The sequence below is a fragment of the Gadus macrocephalus genome, chromosome 5 (assembly GCF_031168955.1).
Source record: "Gadus macrocephalus chromosome 5, ASM3116895v1".
NCBI lineage: Eukaryota > Metazoa > Chordata > Actinopteri > Gadiformes > Gadidae > Gadus > Gadus macrocephalus.
In genome coordinates this window covers 20,045,763-20,061,032 of record NC_082386.1, presented here as the reverse complement: position 1 = coordinate 20,061,032, position 15,270 = coordinate 20,045,763, and the positions used below count along the sequence as shown (strand labels likewise).

Genomic DNA, 15,270 nt, shown 5'->3' with positions numbered 1-15,270 from the left:
TAATAAAAGACCCTGTAAGTGTCCACATGTAACCGGGGTTTGTACTACACATGGGAAAGGATGCAACATTGGACAAGAAAAGAGGCAGATGGTGTTATTTTATTCATTGTGATGCTGTACAACCGTTTTATAATCTGTTGAGGGGTTCTGTTCCTCTAATAAACGTGTGTGATCATAAAGAGTTGTCGTCACTACAGAGTGCTACTAAAAGCTTTCAGGGGTGAGGTCTGGAGTACACCCAGCTATATCCACAGGGCTCTGGAGTCTAGTACACCCACCTATATCCACAGGCCTCTGAAGTACACCCATCTATATCCACAGGCCTCTGTAGTCTGTCGTACACCGACCTATATCTACAGCGCTCTGTAGTACACCGAACTATATCTACAGCGATCTGTCGTACACGACCTATATCTACAGGGCTCTGGAGTCTCGTACACAACCTATATCTACAGCTCTCTGTCGTACACCGACCTATATCTACAGCTCTCTGTCGTACACCGACCTATATCTACAGCGCTCTGTAGTACACCGACATATCTACAGGGCTCTGTGGCCCGTCTCCAGCAGCAGGGCCTCCAGGGCCAGCCGGCTGTCTGCGGGGACGTAGGGTTGGTGCAGCCAGCAGGAGAGGTACACCATGCACAGGTCCGGGGGCCCGGTGTGGGCCAGCTCCTGCAGCACCCTCTGCTTCAGAGCCAGCTCCTTCTGGTAGCACTGCAGCAGGCCTGCCGACTGCTCCACTAGAGGGACCCGGGTGGACACGAAAACATATCCAAAGTTAAAACACATCGTTGGTCTGACAGGCTGCTACTACTACTTAACGTCATTGGCACGTTAGAGGAGGCCATGTCTAGTGTAGCAAAAACTTTCCATATTATATTGTCTCTATATTCTATAAACTATTGAGATGGTAGCGAAGCATCCTCTATTTTGATATTGTGATCGATATAAAATATATGACACTGGGCAGCTGTGAAGGGAGGCATTAAGTAGTCTCATCTGTGTGGTACGGACAAAACGTATCACGTACAGAGATACATTTTCAGTATTTTGTTCTAGTTTCTACTATTAATGTAAATGTTTGTCTGTCCCCTGTTGTGTCCCCCTAAACGTCCCGTCAGGGGTCCATAAAGCCCCCCTCCCCTCCCGTGAGGTCAACCCACCGAACAGCTGCGTCGGCCAGCTGTGGAACAGTGGGCCCCCCTGGCCAGCCGCGCCCCTCTGGAAGGCCTCCAGCTCCAGGACGCCCCGCTCAGACGAGGCCAGGCGCTCCATCTTGGCGACGATGGACGCCTGGTGGACAGACTCAGTACTTCATCACCACGCCCCGGCGCTCAACAACAACCAGCGTCTCAACTAGAGTCCTCGTGCATAATATTATTTATATTTATATTCGATGTTCTACTCTTATCTTTTATGTATATGTATTTATATTAGAGATATATATATATATATATATATATATTATATTATATTTTATTCTTAATATTTGTGTTTGTATATCTGGAGTTCGTGACAAAAATGATTTCCTCCTGGGATTATTAAAGTATCTATCTATCTAAAGTCTGTTTGTGTTCAATGTCGCCGACGGCTGTGTTGCCAGGGACTCCAGAGTGAAGCCCGTGCTAGACCATGCCTTTGATAGTACCGTGACGGTGAGAGGGCGACAGTAGCGCGGGAGTTAGAGCAGGTCGCTAGTTCGATCCCCGGCTCCTCCTAGCTGAATGTTGGGGTGTCCCTGAGCACCTCACCCTGACACCCCTAGATGGAGATGATGTGACGGGTAGCTACCCACCATCTTGCTGACCACACCCACAAGCTCGGAGCACGCCTGCTCCAGGGGACGGCCGCGGGCGGGGGGCGCAGAGCCTGGCGGGGGGGCCGCGGCCTCACCGGGAGACCTGGGGGGGGGGGGGGCACGGGGGGTCTTTAGTGTGTAGTGGTGTGTTAGTGTGTTAGTGTGTGTTAGTGTGTAGTGGTGTGTTAGTGTGTAGTGGTGTGTTAGTGTGTAGTGGTGTGTTAGTGTGTAGTGGTGTGTTAGTGTGTAGTGGTGTGTTAGTGTGTAGTGGTGTGTTAGTGTGTTAGTGTGTAGTGGTGTGTTAGTGTGTAGTGGTGTGTTAGTGTGTAGTGGTGTGTTAGTGTGTTAGTGTGTAGTGGTGTGTTAGTGTGTAGTGGTGTGTTAGTGTGTAGTGGTGTGTTAGTGTGTAGTGGTGTGTTAGTGTGTAGTGGTGTGTTAGTGTGTAGTGGTGTGTGGACGCACCGTTTGAGCCGCTGGTCGACGATCTTCTCGGCCACGCCCGAGCCCTCGTTGTTGAGCTTCTCCCAGCGGAGGATCAGGTTGTGCCAGTCGGCGGCGTTGTCCTTCAGCTTCCGCCCACTTCCTGTGACCGCACTGCACTTCCTGCCCTCCGACGATGGTGATTGGTCTGGAAGTAGGGAGAAGAATGGGATTATGACCCTAACCCTAACTAACTGACCCTAACCTACCCCTACCAAACTGACATACATACAGACCAAGTACGGTAGGTCTTCAATAAACCAGCGTAAATACATACTAAATGGATGATACAAATAATAATAGTACTATAATTGTAAATGACAACAGCATGTTACTGTCATGTTTGCCCTGCACAGTGAGTCCCACGCTACCTTCCATCCCGCCGGCTCAACTCAGGCACGTTTCTCTCCTGGACGTCAATCAAACGTCCCTCCTCCGTCCGCTGAGGACGGCTCAGCGGGCCAGGGTCTCTTGGTGTCTGGGGAACAAGTAACGTCCGACGGGTGGTTTTAAAAGTGTTTACAAACCACTTCCATGCCTCCGCTGCCGTGGCAGATGCTTTGGTTCCTAATACGTCACGTCCGTTTTCCTCTCCCCGATTGGTGTTGCTTGGACGACGCGTTCGAATCCTGTGGGATACGGGACTTACGTCGGGAGAGATTTAATACTGCCGTATTTACAATTTAGAGAAAACGATGTGATTGGTCCAAGATTGCATGGAACTATGATTTAGGTGCATTACATTAAGTGTCCAATGTTTGTGGGCCTTGTTGTGGTGTGCAGACAGTTCTGAATATTACATCTTACAGAAAGATACCAAATGCATGGCTGTAATTAGCTAATTACCAGCGCGAACGTGGATATTCAGAATCTCCCATAGCGCAGCAGAAGTGTCCGCGGTGAACTCTCGCAGGCAGCCACCAGGGAGCAGTGTTGCCAGATTGGGGCATATTTCCCGCCAAATCGGGCAATACTGGCTGCAGGCAGACACCGCTCCTTGTGGGGTAGCGCTGTTGGACATTCCGCGGTCCGGTCCATGGGTCACATGCCGCCTTCAAAACGCTCGGAGTTTCCGGGAAGTTCGGAGGTTTGGACCCTAAGCTCGGAGGAAAGTGCTCTGAACACTCTGTTGGGTCGGAGTTTTCACCTCACAACAATGGCTGCCCATTTCATTGAAAGACTGAAGTGAACTTGCAGCAAGCACTAAGAGGCGAACTTAACACCCATTCTAACATTTGCATTGCGATCAATTATAGCCTACAATTATAAACATCACCTGCTAAATTCTCGCTCATGTTCAACAATCGCAAGCAGTTCTAATTACTGATTCATCCGATTAAGCAAAGAAACGCAAAGAGGTCCCTGCGGGCATCCATACTTGTTGTTAAGAAGTCCAGTCTCACGAACGATCTCTTTTTCCGGTTTTATATCATAGCATACGAACTTCTGAGGAGCGTTTCCTAAACACTCTTATTCGAGAAGGGAAGGTTTACGTAAAGACAAGTAAGAGCTTCCGAACCTCCGAGCTGTTTTGAAGGCGGCAACACACGGAGCCTACGTCACTCGGTACGTTTATGACGTGACGTCAGCCTCCCGACCAGCGGTGTGATCCGATCATCGATGATACGAGGATTTGGGAAGAGTTGCAAAGTCATTTTAAGGGATAATTAAAGCGTGAGCTTTACACATGCGGACTTTACCATGCCGCTAAAGGAGTACTCTCTCCCGGAGGAGGTCTGGATTCACGCGTTCACTTTCTTGTCGACACGGGATAAACACAGCGTCCGCGCGACCTGCAGGTACTTCAGAGAAGTACTAGATAAAAATGTTTATCTTTGGAAAGATTTCTCCGTGGTCCTGAATGACTTCTCACGATACAATCGGGGGTTCTGGAGAACCCTGGCTCGCAGAAACGTCCGCACTTTGGTCCTGAGGGAAGGCAAGAAGAAGTATTTGCGGCCGCTGCCAGACGCGCTGCCGTCCGTGACAGGCGTCGCGGTGGACTACTGGTCGGAGCCGCAGCCGCTAGACACTCTGGCCCGCTTTTCCAAACTCACCAGCCTGTCGTTCCACAACTCCCAGTGTCCGCTGGACCTCTGCCCCCTGCTGCAGTTGCTGTCCCTGCAGGTCACCCGGCTCAGCGTGTGCAACGTGAAGCTCCGCTCTCCGACGGTCCAGTTTATCAGCACCGTGTCCAAGATGCGGAATCTGAAGCAGCTTCTGCACCACCACGACGGGACGGAGCGCATCCCGCTGCGCGCTTTCCACGACCTGTTGAGCGGACTGCCCAGACTGCAGCACCTGTCTTGGGAGATGGTGGCCCACCGGAGCCTGCCGGACAACTTCTTCAGCCCGCCCTCGGTTCAGCAGCAGCTGGAAGGTCAGGCTCCAGACAGTGTGGTACTAAAGGGTTGATGTTCTCACAGTGGCCGACTTGACTAATGATAACGGCTGTACAACTAGACGTTTAAATACATAGGAACAAGTAGGCCTACTGTGTGTTTTTCCTGGTCCCTGTTGGAGGAGGAGAATGAGAGGAGGATGATGATGATGATGATGATGATGATGATGATGATGGTGCGTGTGTGTGATAAATAAACCCACTTTACAGCACCTTTCAAATAGCCGAATAGTAACAGGCTATCGTCGTTAACACGACAATCCTTAGAATCATGATACTTAATGTACAGTTAATAAAACAGGGGAACAGTGGAGTGATTGCGGGAGACGTTTCCTCCATCAGCAGCAACGTCTGTTTCCTCATGATAAAAAGATTGGATACCAAACCCTGTGTCAACAAACGGACACTGGCGCACCCTTCAGTCAGCAGCACCCTGCCGTCAACAGCACCCTGCTGTCAGAAGCACCCTGTAGACCACAGCACCCTGTAGACCTCAGCACCCTGCAGACCACAGCACCCTAGAGACAGCAGCACCGCCAGAGGGGGTCTCATGAAGACCTCCTCTGACGCACCGAAGCTCTGGACGTGTCCCCCAGGACTGAGGGAGTCTTGAGGGTCTGGTGTCCCCCAGCACTGAGGGGGTCTTGAGGGTCTGGTGTACCCCAGCACTGAGGGGGTCTTGAGGGTCTGGTGTCCCCCAGCACTGAGGGGGTCTTGAGGGTCTGGTGTACCCCAGCACTGAGGGGGTCTTGAGGGTCTGGTCGTGTCCTTCATGCTCCTTCCCTGTGTCGGAATTCCCGCTCAGAGCTGATTGGTGATTGGTGGAGGCGGAACGAAGATCAGAATGGTTAGTTGACTGACAGCCAGAAGAGTGGTTGGTTGACCGACAGCCGGTAGAGTGGTTAGTTGACCGACAGCCGGTAGAGTGGTTAGTTGACCGACAGCCGGTAGAGTGGTTCGTTTACCGGCAGACGGTAGAGTGGTTCGTTTACCGGCAGACGGTAGAGTGGTTCGTTTACCGGCAGCTGGTAGAGTGGTTAGTTGACTGTCAACCGGTAGAGTGGTTAGTTGACTGTCAACCGGTAGAGTGGTTAGTTGACTGTCAACCGGTAGAGTGGTTAGTTGACTGTCAACCGGTAGAGTGGTTAGTTGACTGTCAACCGGTAGAGTGGTTAGTTGACCGACAGACGGTAGAGTGGTTAGTTGACCGACAGACGGTAGTGGTTAGTTGACCGACAGACGGTACAGTGGTTAGTTTACCGGCAGACGGTAGAGTGGTTAGTTGACCGACAGACGGTACAGTGGTTAGTTGACCGACAGACGGTACAGTGGTTAGTTGACTGTCAACCGGTAGAGTGGTTAGTTGACCGACAGACGGTACGGTGGTTAGTTGACCGACAGCCAGTACAGTGGTTAGTTGACTGTCAACCGGTAGAGTGGTTAGTTGACCGACAGACGGTACGGTGGTTAGTTGACCGACAGCCAGTACAGTGGTTAGTTGACTGTCAACCGGTAGAGTGGTTAGTTGATCGACAGCCGGTAAGGTGGTTAGTTTACCGACAGCCGGTAGAGACGTTGACCTACAGACTGCGGGTGTAACCCCCACGTTGTCATGTGACCCCTGACCCCCCCCCCCCCCCCCCCCCAGGCCCCCGGCCCCTCCCCCTGTCCAGCCTGGAGCTGCTGAACTACGACACGCTGGTGACCCGGGAGGCGCTGGCCCCGCTGGCCGGCCTCCGCAGGCTGTCCGTCCTGCACCTGTACTCCGTCCCGGGGCCGCAGTGCCACCTCTGCACCTGGCTGCTGGCCCTGCCCCGGCTGACCCACCTCAGCGTCCACGGTGAGGGGGGGGGGGGGGGGGGGGGACACGCTGGGGGCACGCCCCCCCCTGGAGGGAGGGATACGCACGCACGCACGCACGCATTTTTTTTAATACGTGACCGTTTCGTGTTTCAGTTACTGAGGCCTATTGAATATTTTGTATGGTTGAAAACATGCAGGCTTACCAATAAATGTGTTACCAATACTGGTAGCCTAAGGAATTATGTGCGCGCTCGTTTTTTCCAGGCCAATGGACAGAAAGTGAACATCCATCCTTGCGGGCATTTGCGGGCGGGAGCAGGATATAATATCATAACTGCGGGCGGGAGCGGGACTAAAAATGACAGTTCTTTGCGGGAGCGGGCGGGGGGCGGTACTGTACAAGGCGGGAGCGGGAGTGAATATTGTGTCCCGCGCAGACCTCTTATAAAGAGCTGCTCCCCCTTCGCACGAAGCCGCTGCTGGTGACTGCTCGAAGCGTTGTGTGATTTAATCGCTTTAATGCCGTTCCATGTCACATTGATCGTTTCTTTGATTGATCGAGGTGGTGGTGAAAAATTGACTACCAAGTCAAATTGCGTTTTTTACCTTTTACTACCTTTCAAGGGCCTTCATTTTTTTTTTTTTTTTTTTTACTACCGCGAGGATGCCCTGTTTATACAGTAGGCTCACAAGCCAAGCCTGCTCAGGCCTGCTTTATAGGCTCCCAAGCCAAGCCTGCTCAGGCCTGCTCCCTGCACAGAATACACAAGCAGCAAACCACAAAGGCAACCCGTAACAACACACACACCAACACATAAACACACACAATCACTCACAATCACTCACACCCATACACTATCAAAACACACACACACACACCCACAAGTGCACGACGGGTTCTCTGGGACCGAGGTGTGACGTCCCTGCCGTTGTGCTTCTCCCGGGCGTGAAGGGGGCCACCGTCTGGGGGCGTGGGCCGACTGCCTGCCCCAGTCCGTGGTGGGGCTGACGCTGTGCGTGGACCTGACCCTGGACGACCTGGTGGAGCTGGGAGCCAGGCTACCCCAGCTCCAGCACCTTCACCTGGAGCCCTGGGGGGCAACGGGCTACGTAGCCCTGGTCCCGGAGCTCTTCCCCCAGCTCAGGACCCTCAAGATACGGTCAGACGTCTCCCCTCTGTTCATCACATTGCATCTTTTAAAGTGCGCTATAGTGAGCGCGTGTGTATCTACATGCCTTTCTATATCTATCAGACGTAACATGGTAAAGTGTTATGCCGATTAATCTTTGTGTCCTTCTCTCCAGTCATCACAACGTGCCCGAGTCGGACTTCCTTGGCCTCGCCCTTCTGGACAAACTACACCATCTAGAGGTCTTGGACTGGTACTGCGGTCACCGCCGGCCGGCCGAGGGCCACACCCACATCCGGCCGGCCGGCGGCCACGCCTCCACCAGTCCTCGGCTGTCCAACCTCATAGCGCAGCTCCGACACCTGACCAATAACCGGATCCACATCACCCCCAAACGCCAACAAGACCCTCTCTTATGCCAGTGTCTTTCATAGGTGCGTCGTGATTCCCAACGGTGTGAGTGTACTGCGGTCACATGAATGTTCAAGACGTAGTATGAAGTGATTCTGCTGAAATCTGAAAAGGTGCCTACAAGGATATGGAACCGAGATTCCTCAGTGCTGAAAGAAATGTTGAGGGTTTGACTTTTCTGCTTTTGTAATTCCATCTGGGTACCAATGTTGCACTTCCGTTTTTGAAACTCAGCATGATGAAATCGGGTTGGACACTCAATACTGCCATTTTCTTTAATTACATTTTACACTATTTAGGATTTAATGAATGCCAGATTAAAGAAATCTATTGTTTTGAATGAACAGAATGCCATGATAGGCCTGGAGTTTAATGAACTACCTCCTGAAGTTGACCATTACTGACCGGTCTAGGCAACGGTCATGTACTTAAGCCTGGATAAGCGATAAATGTTGAGTAAATTGCAATTATGTATAAAAAAAAATCTTTAATACACGACAGGTCATTGAAACACAACCCCCCCCCTTTACTTAGGCTTTGGGAGAGCCGTTTATATAAACAGGTTTTACATTTTATACATCTTTTTAAAACCAGCAATCCTGGAAGTGGGCCAGATAGGGAGGGGTCTAGGTTACCATGACAACACCACAGGGCTGCGAGTTCATTTAAGGCAAGAACAGACTTTCAACATAAAGAGTTGGGGAGGGTCCACCCAAAAACATTTTTTGTTTTTATTTACAAAATTCAAATGTCTGCAGCGGGCGACCGCAGACGTCTGGAAACAGACGTGTAAAAAAGAAAAGAAAAAAAAAGGGCAACTAAAAGATCCAGAAGGTTCTTCAGCGCGCCGCGTTAGAGACGTATTGTCCTTTGAGTCTCTGCCCCGGCAGCAGAGGCCTCACTCAGAGTCCTCCGCTGTCGACTTCTTCTTCTTCTTTTTCTTCTTCTTGGCACTCTCCTCACCCTGCAGGGGAACGGGTCAGTGGGGGAAAGCGTGAGTAGTCATTCGAGGGAGATGTGGAACATTATAGAAGAATTTCAAGAGTATACACGTCATTTTTTTCGTGAACTTTAACCACTCCTCACCGCTTCTGGGGTCTCCTCCGGCGCTTCAGGCGGCGTCACCTCCACTTCCGCCTCCTCCCCCTCCTTTTTCAGTTTCTTCTCCTTTTTCTTCTTCTTCTTCACCTCTGTGCTGGGCGTACTGGGAACACTGGCCGCTTCGCCGTCGCTATCCTCCCTCTTCCTCTGCAGAAGAAGAAACGGGGAAACTACGGTCAACATTTGCCCAAATGAAAGACTGAAGTGCAGACCTTCTGAATTCCACTAGACTTCAGAATAAAGTAACTTGGGTGCCACTATGGTCTCCTTGACGACCAGAAGAGACCACCGGCGCTAAGCGGCGGTGGTCTAAGGGCGTCTCTGCTACAAGCCATCAGTCAAGGGTGATAGATATTTGGTCATCCTCGCACATAGTGCTCACGCATCTATATAGCTCATCATTTGGCTTCATGTAGCTCATCGTTAGTGAATAAAATGATTAACGCAGCGAAACTAGAGAATACCAACCTTAGCCGAGGCGTCCGCGGCATCTCCAGCCGCCGGCTCCTTCTTCCCCTGGCCACTGAAAGAACAACGAACGGGCGTGAGCCACCATGTTGTGCACATCCCTCACATTACTGGGACATTGTTTTCTTGACCGACAAAACATTTTGATGAAGGGACTTGACTCGTATTTCATCAGCTGGTTGGGGCTAGTCAACTAGTCCCGGTCTGAACTACAGCTGGTTAGTGGGGCTAGTCAACTAGTCCCGGTCTGAACTACAGCTGGTTAGTGGGGCTAGTCAACTAGTCCCGGTCTGACCTACAGCTGGTTGGGGCTAGTCAACTAGTCCCGGTCTGACCTACAGCTGGTTGGGGCTAGTCAACTAGTCCCGGTCTGAACTACAGCTGGTTAGTGGGGCTAGTCAACTAGTCCCGGTCTGAACTACAGCTGGTTAGTGGGGGCTAGTCAACTAGTCCCGGTCTGAACTACAGCTGGTTAGTGGGGCTAGTCAACTAGTCCCGGTCTGACCTACAGCTGGTTAGTGCTAGTGACCGGCGGCGGGTCCATACCTGTAGTCTACGTAGCCCGTCTTCCACTCCCCGGGGGTGCTGCCGTTGGGTTTGCCGTGTTTGTCCAGAAGCCCTTTCTGGATCATCATCTTCTTCTGGCTGGCCTTGGGGCCCAGGCCCCACTTGCGGGGGTACGTGTCTCGCTCCATGATGACCCGCTTGATCTTGGCCACCACGCCGTGGTCACACGTGGAGATGACCGCCGTGGTCATCAGGGCCACACCTACAAACACAAGAGCTCAGGTCAGGCCACCGGTTCCACGCGGCCAAACTCTGGGCAGGCCGGCGCCTACTGATGACGAGCATGTGATCAGAGGTTTAAATCGTCTTTGTTACGCCGAGCCCCATCGTCTGCCCGCCAGGCGACCGCCCCGCCAGACCCCAGCAGAACGCTGGGGGCGGAGGAGGGGGCGACTGACGGTACCCCCGGGGCCAGAACGGACCCGGGAGAGCGCAGAACCCGGAGCCAGCTAGCACTCAGAGAATGGATAAACAGGTTCATCACTTCACATCGCTCCACCAGTCGGACCCCCAACCCACCCGTAGGACCCCCAAGGCCCCAACCAGACATGGACCACTTCCACATGGACCAACGAGTCAACCGTAAGACATTAGTTGACCGTGATACTAACTCATCATCTGCAGCATCAATAACCGAAGCCACTGTGGTCCCATCCATCCACCCATTACTAGATTGGACGTTTGCAACCCCAGACCAGGTTACCCACGGCAACCAGAGCCCAGACTCACCGATGCAGATGGCCTCGCCCTTGGTCGTTATGACAACGATGTCCTGGTTGATCTCAATGCCGTCCTCGTAGCGCAGGACGCCCGGCAGCATGATCTTGGCACCGTAGCAGATGGCGTTCACCTGCAATACGGAACACGCGTCAGAAGGCTAAACTTAAAGCTACAGGCTTCACAGTGCGTGGGACGCCCCCTAGTGGACGAGGCGGTCTCTGCTACAAGCCATCAGTCAAGGGTGATAGATATTTGGTCATCCTCGCACATAGTGCTCACGCATCTATATAGCTCATCATTTGGCTTAAAGTACCTCACTGTAATTAAATTAAAAATATATATAATGCAGTCTGTCCTTCATTAGTTGGAGGACATTTCCGCCAACTAATGTAGAGTGACATTTTGAGTCGGACTCCCGTCTATACGTTGGCAGTCCGCTGCCGTCTTGACTCACCGCGCTGTCCTTCATCACCAGCCTCTTGTGCGACACCATCAGCTTCTCCAGGGGGTAGATGACGCGCCTCAGGTACGTCTCGTCCTTGTTGTGGTCGAACTGCCACTGGGCGTCCAGCACGTCGTGCATGGTCACCAAGTTATCCTGAGGAACCACAGCCAGTTAGAGGAAGACTCATGGACCTTCAGATAGATATACATTTCTTTTTGTGTTCAAATTAAATGACCAGAGGCCATAGACCAAAACACAAAGGGACATTTTCAATGATCGAGTGTTGACCGGAGTGAAAGACAAAAGCCAAACGCGTTGACAGTTGAACATCGAGTCACTCCGCCCGTTTCTGTGCCAAAGGTTAATTACCAGAACTGGGGAGGAGCCCAGAGCTGAACTCAACACTTTGGGATCAGGGTACAGAGAAAGGGGGGGGGGGGGGTCTAGTCTCACCGTCTCCCCCAGGACCCCGGAGCGGACCCGCCGCAGCTCCTGCATCTGACCTCCGACCCCCAGCAGCAGGCCCAGGTGAACGCACAGCGTCCGGATGTAGGTCCCGGCCTCACAGCTCACCCAGAAGATCCCTACCGCACAAAGAATAGGGTTAGCTCAACGTCACCGAGGACCTCACGAATAGGGTTCTCTCTAGTGCTTTTATCCAAAGTGAATTACAACCGTTCATTCACAGCAGAGTCCTTCAACTACAAGCCATCAGTCAAGGGTGATAGATATTTGGTCATCCTCGCACATAGTGCTCACGCATCTATATAGCTCATCATTTGGCTTCAAGGAGCTCATGGTTAATTAATCGTTTGATTCATAATACAGCAGAGACCGAGGACAAGCTGAACTCACCAAGCCTCCTCTCTGCGTCGTACTCGATCAGCTTGCTCTCGTAGATGGTCCTCACTCTCAGCTGTCGCTTGACGGCCGCGATGAGGGGCGGGCGCTGGAACAACGCTCCCGTCAGCGTCTCAAGACCCTACAGGACAAGAAGGCGGCACGTCAGAGCCCGTGGGGCCAGGCACGGAGCTGCACGTCAGAGCCCGCGGGACCAGACACGGAGCTGCACGTCAGAGCCCGCGGGGCCAGACACGGAGCTGCACGTCAGAGCCCGTGGGGCCAGACACGGAGCTGCACGTCAGAGCCCGCGGGACCAGACACTGCTCTGGATGACACTATAGGATGAGACATTAGTCGAGGGACACGAGCCCAGACACTTACCCTAGCTAGCGTGTGTTCGTTTTCGATAGCATTGTGCAGCCGTACTATTCCCACATACTCTTTGCCTGCAAGGGACAGCAGAAGAGTAGCGAGAGGGGCCAGTTTAGTGTCGGGCGACAGCCACAGAGATGCCTCACTGTATTACCTAGTTTACTGCGTCGTGTGTGTGTGTGTTGCGCTGCTACGTACCGGCGCTCTGCTGGGACTTGACCAGGCGCGTGGCGCGCTCCACGCACACGATCAGACAGCCCGTCACCTTGGGGTCCAGGGTGCCGCTGTGGCCCGTCTTCTCCACCCGCAGGATCCGTCGGATCCACGCCACCACCTCGTGGGACGAAGGGTTGGCCGGCTTGTCCAGGTTGATGAAGCCGCACCTAGGGGGTGAACAACTCAAGTTAACCACTAGTCCGTACTAACCTTCGGGGAGCACGTCAAGACTAGCCTTCCACTGGGGGGGGACAGAGTGTGCCCCCCGCTACAAGCCATCAGTCAATGGGTGATAGATAGTTGGTCATCTCCGCACATCGTGCTCATGCATCTATATAGCTCATCATTTGGCTTCTTGTAGCTCACTGCTGCTTATTAGAGCTAGGATTCTTCCTGTAGCTCAATCGCTAAAGGCGTTTCCTCGACTGAGGCCGAGCCGGGAGGGTCTCTTACCGGACATAGTCCGCGATGTCCCTCTTCAGGGGGTTGGACCCGTTGGGGAGAGGTGTGTAGTGGGCTGTCCTGATGTTCAGCTTATCGAAGTTCTGCAAAACAAAGCACTGATGTTACAGTAACTGCACTCATGGTTTGAAGACATGGAAACAATGAATGAAATCCACAACATCAGACGTTCAGAGGATTTCTATACTGCTCAAGAATCGAACAGACTCGAACCCCAGCAGCTGTGAAGTTTAGGGGTGACCCACAACGGAGCGCACTGGTGACGAGCATGTGATCAGAGGTTTAAATCGTCTTGGTTACGCCGAGCCCCATCGTCTGCCCGGCAGGCGACCGCCCCGCCAGACCCCAGCAGAACGCTGGGGGCGGAGGAGGGGGCGACTGACGGTACGCCCGGGGCCAGAACGGACCCGGGAGAGCGCAGAACCCGGAGCCAGCTAGCACTCAGAGAATGGATAAACAGGTTCATCACTTCACATCGCTCCACCAGTAAGACCCCCAACCCACCAGTAGGACCCCAACCCAGTAGGCCACCAGACCGTGGACAGACACGGACCTCATCGACATTTAGTGTGCAACGAGTCAACATTAAGGTATTAGTTGACTATGAGACCATGTCTGTAACTAATCATCTGCAGCATCAATAACAAGCATTAGATGCACTTCCTGCTCATCGCGAGTTTCTAGGCTGCAGTGATTCAACCTTTGACCCCATTTCTTGCTTGGAAAAAATATGCAACCCCAACCAACTTCAGTGCATCTGCTTCAGTAATAATTATCAACATCTGCCGGTGAACGTAGTCACTTTTAGTCCCACTTTTAGCACGGCCATCAGTCAATAAAAACAGAACATGTATTCATTACTTTTATTGCTAAATTGGATCATCAAATGTCCACAGCTAGTTCAGCTCCGGAGCGACTGGTTCTGACCCATTAGACACACTAAAAAAAATGTATTGTAGACTCGGGACCCACCTTGAGTAAGAGAGGCCATTGCGACGTGTCTAACGCAGCCGCCTTAGCTTCTGGTTTGATGAAGAAGTCGCCGGTCTGTTGGATGTCCTGTAATAAGACCATTTATTAGTTATTTAATATCACTCTGGTAAATAATAGCTCGTTACGGATGTAAAGCTGTATTGCTGATACATACCCCAACATCCTCCTCCAACACCTTCTTCGACTTCTTTTTCTTTATCGATCCTGCGTGGGGAGAAAATGTTAATTATGTAATTGACCAATTTTAAATGTCAATTTTGCAGATGAAACAGATTATGGAGCGGCGTCACATCCCGCACAAGGAGAACCCCACGTGGCAGAGGCCGGCACGTGGTGCGTACGGGCCATGTGTGCTAAGCTAACTGGCTAACCTGCGCTGCATGCTAACATGTGGAACAGGCCCACCCGTACACTTGTATTGCGATTCTGCATTTGGTGGAAGCTCATGCAACACAAACAACGTTATGAACATAATTGCACAACAAGACGAGCAGCTTTCCCGAGTAGTGTGTACGTCACACTTTAGTAACTTGACTGACAAGTATTTCGTGCAAAATAATCCCTGTTCATTCAAAATATACACTTGGTATTCAAACATCTAGCATGTGCACTGAAAGTAATTTAGGCTGTTTGCAGACCATTTACCCAGAGGTTAACATTATAACATGCTGCAGAGATTGATCCTTAACACCTGCACGTAGACTAACGTTACAGTGCAAATCTCACACGATAAGTGACAAATAACAATTTGAACAACAAATTACCTTCCAAGTCCGCCATCTCAGCATGCGCTTTCAGAATGAAAACCCGCGTGTGCCCCTCTTTATATGAGCCCTCTTCCACTTCCGCCGGGTCGTCGACGCCCTGACGTCAGTGAACGTGATGGCTCGTGCGTCGCTACTGCCACATAGCGTCCGGCGCGGTCACAACAGGCACAGACCGTCCTATTCACTAAACAGGTGGTTCTCGTACCCCGGGTACTTTGGTGTACTGCAGGGTGCATTCAGAAAATGTACAGTAAATAAAATGAAATATAATTTTAAGTTTTAAAAGTTTT

The 15,270-nt window shown here is 51.8% G+C and overlaps 3 protein-coding genes and 7 non-coding genes across 18 annotated transcripts; 1 reads left to right on the top strand and 9 right to left on the bottom strand.

The window, feature by feature from the left end:
• Positions 1–81: 81 nt before the first annotated feature.
• On the bottom strand, positions 82–4,468 carry cinp (cyclin dependent kinase 2 interacting protein). Of its 9 annotated transcripts, XM_060051688.1 has the most exons (7): positions 3,660–3,801; positions 3,128–3,377; positions 2,653–2,759; positions 2,264–2,429; positions 1,799–1,904; positions 1,167–1,296; positions 82–743 (listed from the first exon to the last, which is right to left on the bottom strand). In XM_060051688.1, the coding sequence occupies exons 3-7, from the start codon at positions 2,657–2,659 to the stop codon at positions 541–543; spliced, it is 612 nt and encodes a 203-aa protein (XP_059907671.1). In that variant the 5' UTR covers positions 2,660–2,759; positions 3,128–3,377; positions 3,660–3,801; the 3' UTR covers positions 82–540. The 9 variants fall into 9 exon arrangements, 4 of the variants coding, with proteins under 4 accessions (XP_059907671.1, XP_059907672.1, XP_059907674.1 ...); XR_009525612.1 differs by lacking the exons at positions 3,128–3,377; positions 3,660–3,801 and having other exon boundaries at positions 82–408; positions 444–743; positions 2,653–3,101; XR_009525614.1 differs by lacking the exons at positions 3,128–3,377; positions 3,660–3,801 and having other exon boundaries at positions 82–378; positions 444–743; positions 2,653–3,101.
• im:7136021 (uncharacterized) lies at positions 3,845–8,728 on the top strand. The gene is made up of 4 exons (XM_060051560.1): positions 3,845–4,661; positions 6,331–6,522; positions 7,438–7,645; positions 7,791–8,728. Exons 1-4 carry the CDS (start codon positions 3,983–3,985, stop codon positions 8,047–8,049), a joined length of 1,338 nt encoding a protein of 445 aa, XP_059907543.1. The 5' UTR covers positions 3,845–3,982; the 3' UTR covers positions 8,050–8,728.
• On the bottom strand, positions 8,502–15,082 carry dkc1 (dyskeratosis congenita 1, dyskerin). Its single transcript, XM_060051536.1, has 14 exons — positions 14,978–15,082; positions 14,368–14,417; positions 14,193–14,279; positions 13,212–13,303; positions 12,741–12,925; positions 12,552–12,616; positions 12,183–12,309; positions 11,781–11,911; positions 11,337–11,480; positions 10,892–11,012; positions 10,142–10,364; positions 9,596–9,650; positions 9,113–9,274; positions 8,502–8,990 (listed from the first exon to the last, which is right to left on the bottom strand). The coding sequence occupies exons 1-14, from the start codon at positions 14,991–14,993 to the stop codon at positions 8,925–8,927; spliced, it is 1,524 nt and encodes a 507-aa protein (XP_059907519.1). The 5' UTR covers positions 14,994–15,082; the 3' UTR covers positions 8,502–8,924.
• LOC132458352 (small nucleolar RNA SNORD83) lies at positions 9,457–9,534 on the bottom strand. Its single transcript, XR_009525904.1, has one exon. It is a non-coding gene; the product is annotated as a small nucleolar RNA SNORD83 (small nucleolar RNA).
• Positions 10,448–10,651, bottom strand: LOC132458375 (small nucleolar RNA SNORD17). Its single transcript, XR_009525925.1, has one exon. It is a non-coding gene; the product is annotated as a small nucleolar RNA SNORD17 (small nucleolar RNA).
• LOC132458351 (small nucleolar RNA SNORD83) lies at positions 11,109–11,186 on the bottom strand. The gene has a single exon (XR_009525903.1). It is a non-coding gene; the product is annotated as a small nucleolar RNA SNORD83 (small nucleolar RNA).
• On the bottom strand, positions 11,606–11,739 carry LOC132458374 (small nucleolar RNA SNORA36 family). Its single transcript, XR_009525924.1, has one exon. It is a non-coding gene; the product is annotated as a small nucleolar RNA SNORA36 family (small nucleolar RNA).
• Positions 12,034–12,111, bottom strand: LOC132458350 (small nucleolar RNA SNORD83). The gene has a single exon (XR_009525902.1). It is a non-coding gene; the product is annotated as a small nucleolar RNA SNORD83 (small nucleolar RNA).
• LOC132458353 (small nucleolar RNA SNORD83) lies at positions 13,032–13,110 on the bottom strand. Its single transcript, XR_009525905.1, has one exon. It is a non-coding gene; the product is annotated as a small nucleolar RNA SNORD83 (small nucleolar RNA).
• LOC132458331 (small nucleolar RNA SNORD17) lies at positions 13,491–13,694 on the bottom strand. Its single transcript, XR_009525893.1, has one exon. It is a non-coding gene; the product is annotated as a small nucleolar RNA SNORD17 (small nucleolar RNA).
• Positions 15,083–15,270: the final 188 nt, after the last annotated feature.

What these genes read in the sequence shown, in the direction of transcription:
- cinp (XM_060051689.1), bottom strand. An exon ending in GTCGACCAGCGGCTCAAACG is followed by an intron (nt 1,905 to 2,263) that starts GTGCGTCCACAC and finishes CCCCCCCCCCAG; the next exon opens with GTCTCCCGGTGAGGCCGCGG. An exon ending in TGGGTGTGGTCAGCAAGATG is followed by an intron (nt 1,297 to 1,798) that starts GTGGGTAGCTAC and finishes TCTGTCCACCAG; the next exon opens with GCGTCCATCGTCGCCAAGAT.
- im:7136021 (XM_060051560.1), top strand. Translation starts at nt 3,983, where the DNA reads ATGCCGCTAAAGGAGTACTCTCTCCCGGAGGAGGTCTGGATTCACGCG. An exon ending in GGTTCAGCAGCAGCTGGAAG is followed by an intron (nt 4,662 to 6,330) that starts GTCAGGCTCCAG and finishes CCCCCCCCCCAG; the next exon opens with GCCCCCGGCCCCTCCCCCTG. An exon ending in GACCCACCTCAGCGTCCACG is followed by an intron (nt 6,523 to 7,437) that starts GTGAGGGGGGGG and finishes CCGGGCGTGAAG; the next exon opens with GGGGCCACCGTCTGGGGGCG.
- dkc1 (XM_060051536.1), bottom strand. An exon ending in AATGGCCTCTCTTACTCAAG is followed by an intron (nt 13,304 to 14,192) that starts GTGGGTCCCGAG and finishes TTTGTTTTGCAG; the next exon opens with AACTTCGATAAGCTGAACAT. An exon ending in CGACGCAGAGAGGAGGCTTG is followed by an intron (nt 11,912 to 12,182) that starts GTGAGTTCAGCT and finishes TTTGTGCGGTAG; the next exon opens with GGATCTTCTGGGTGAGCTGT.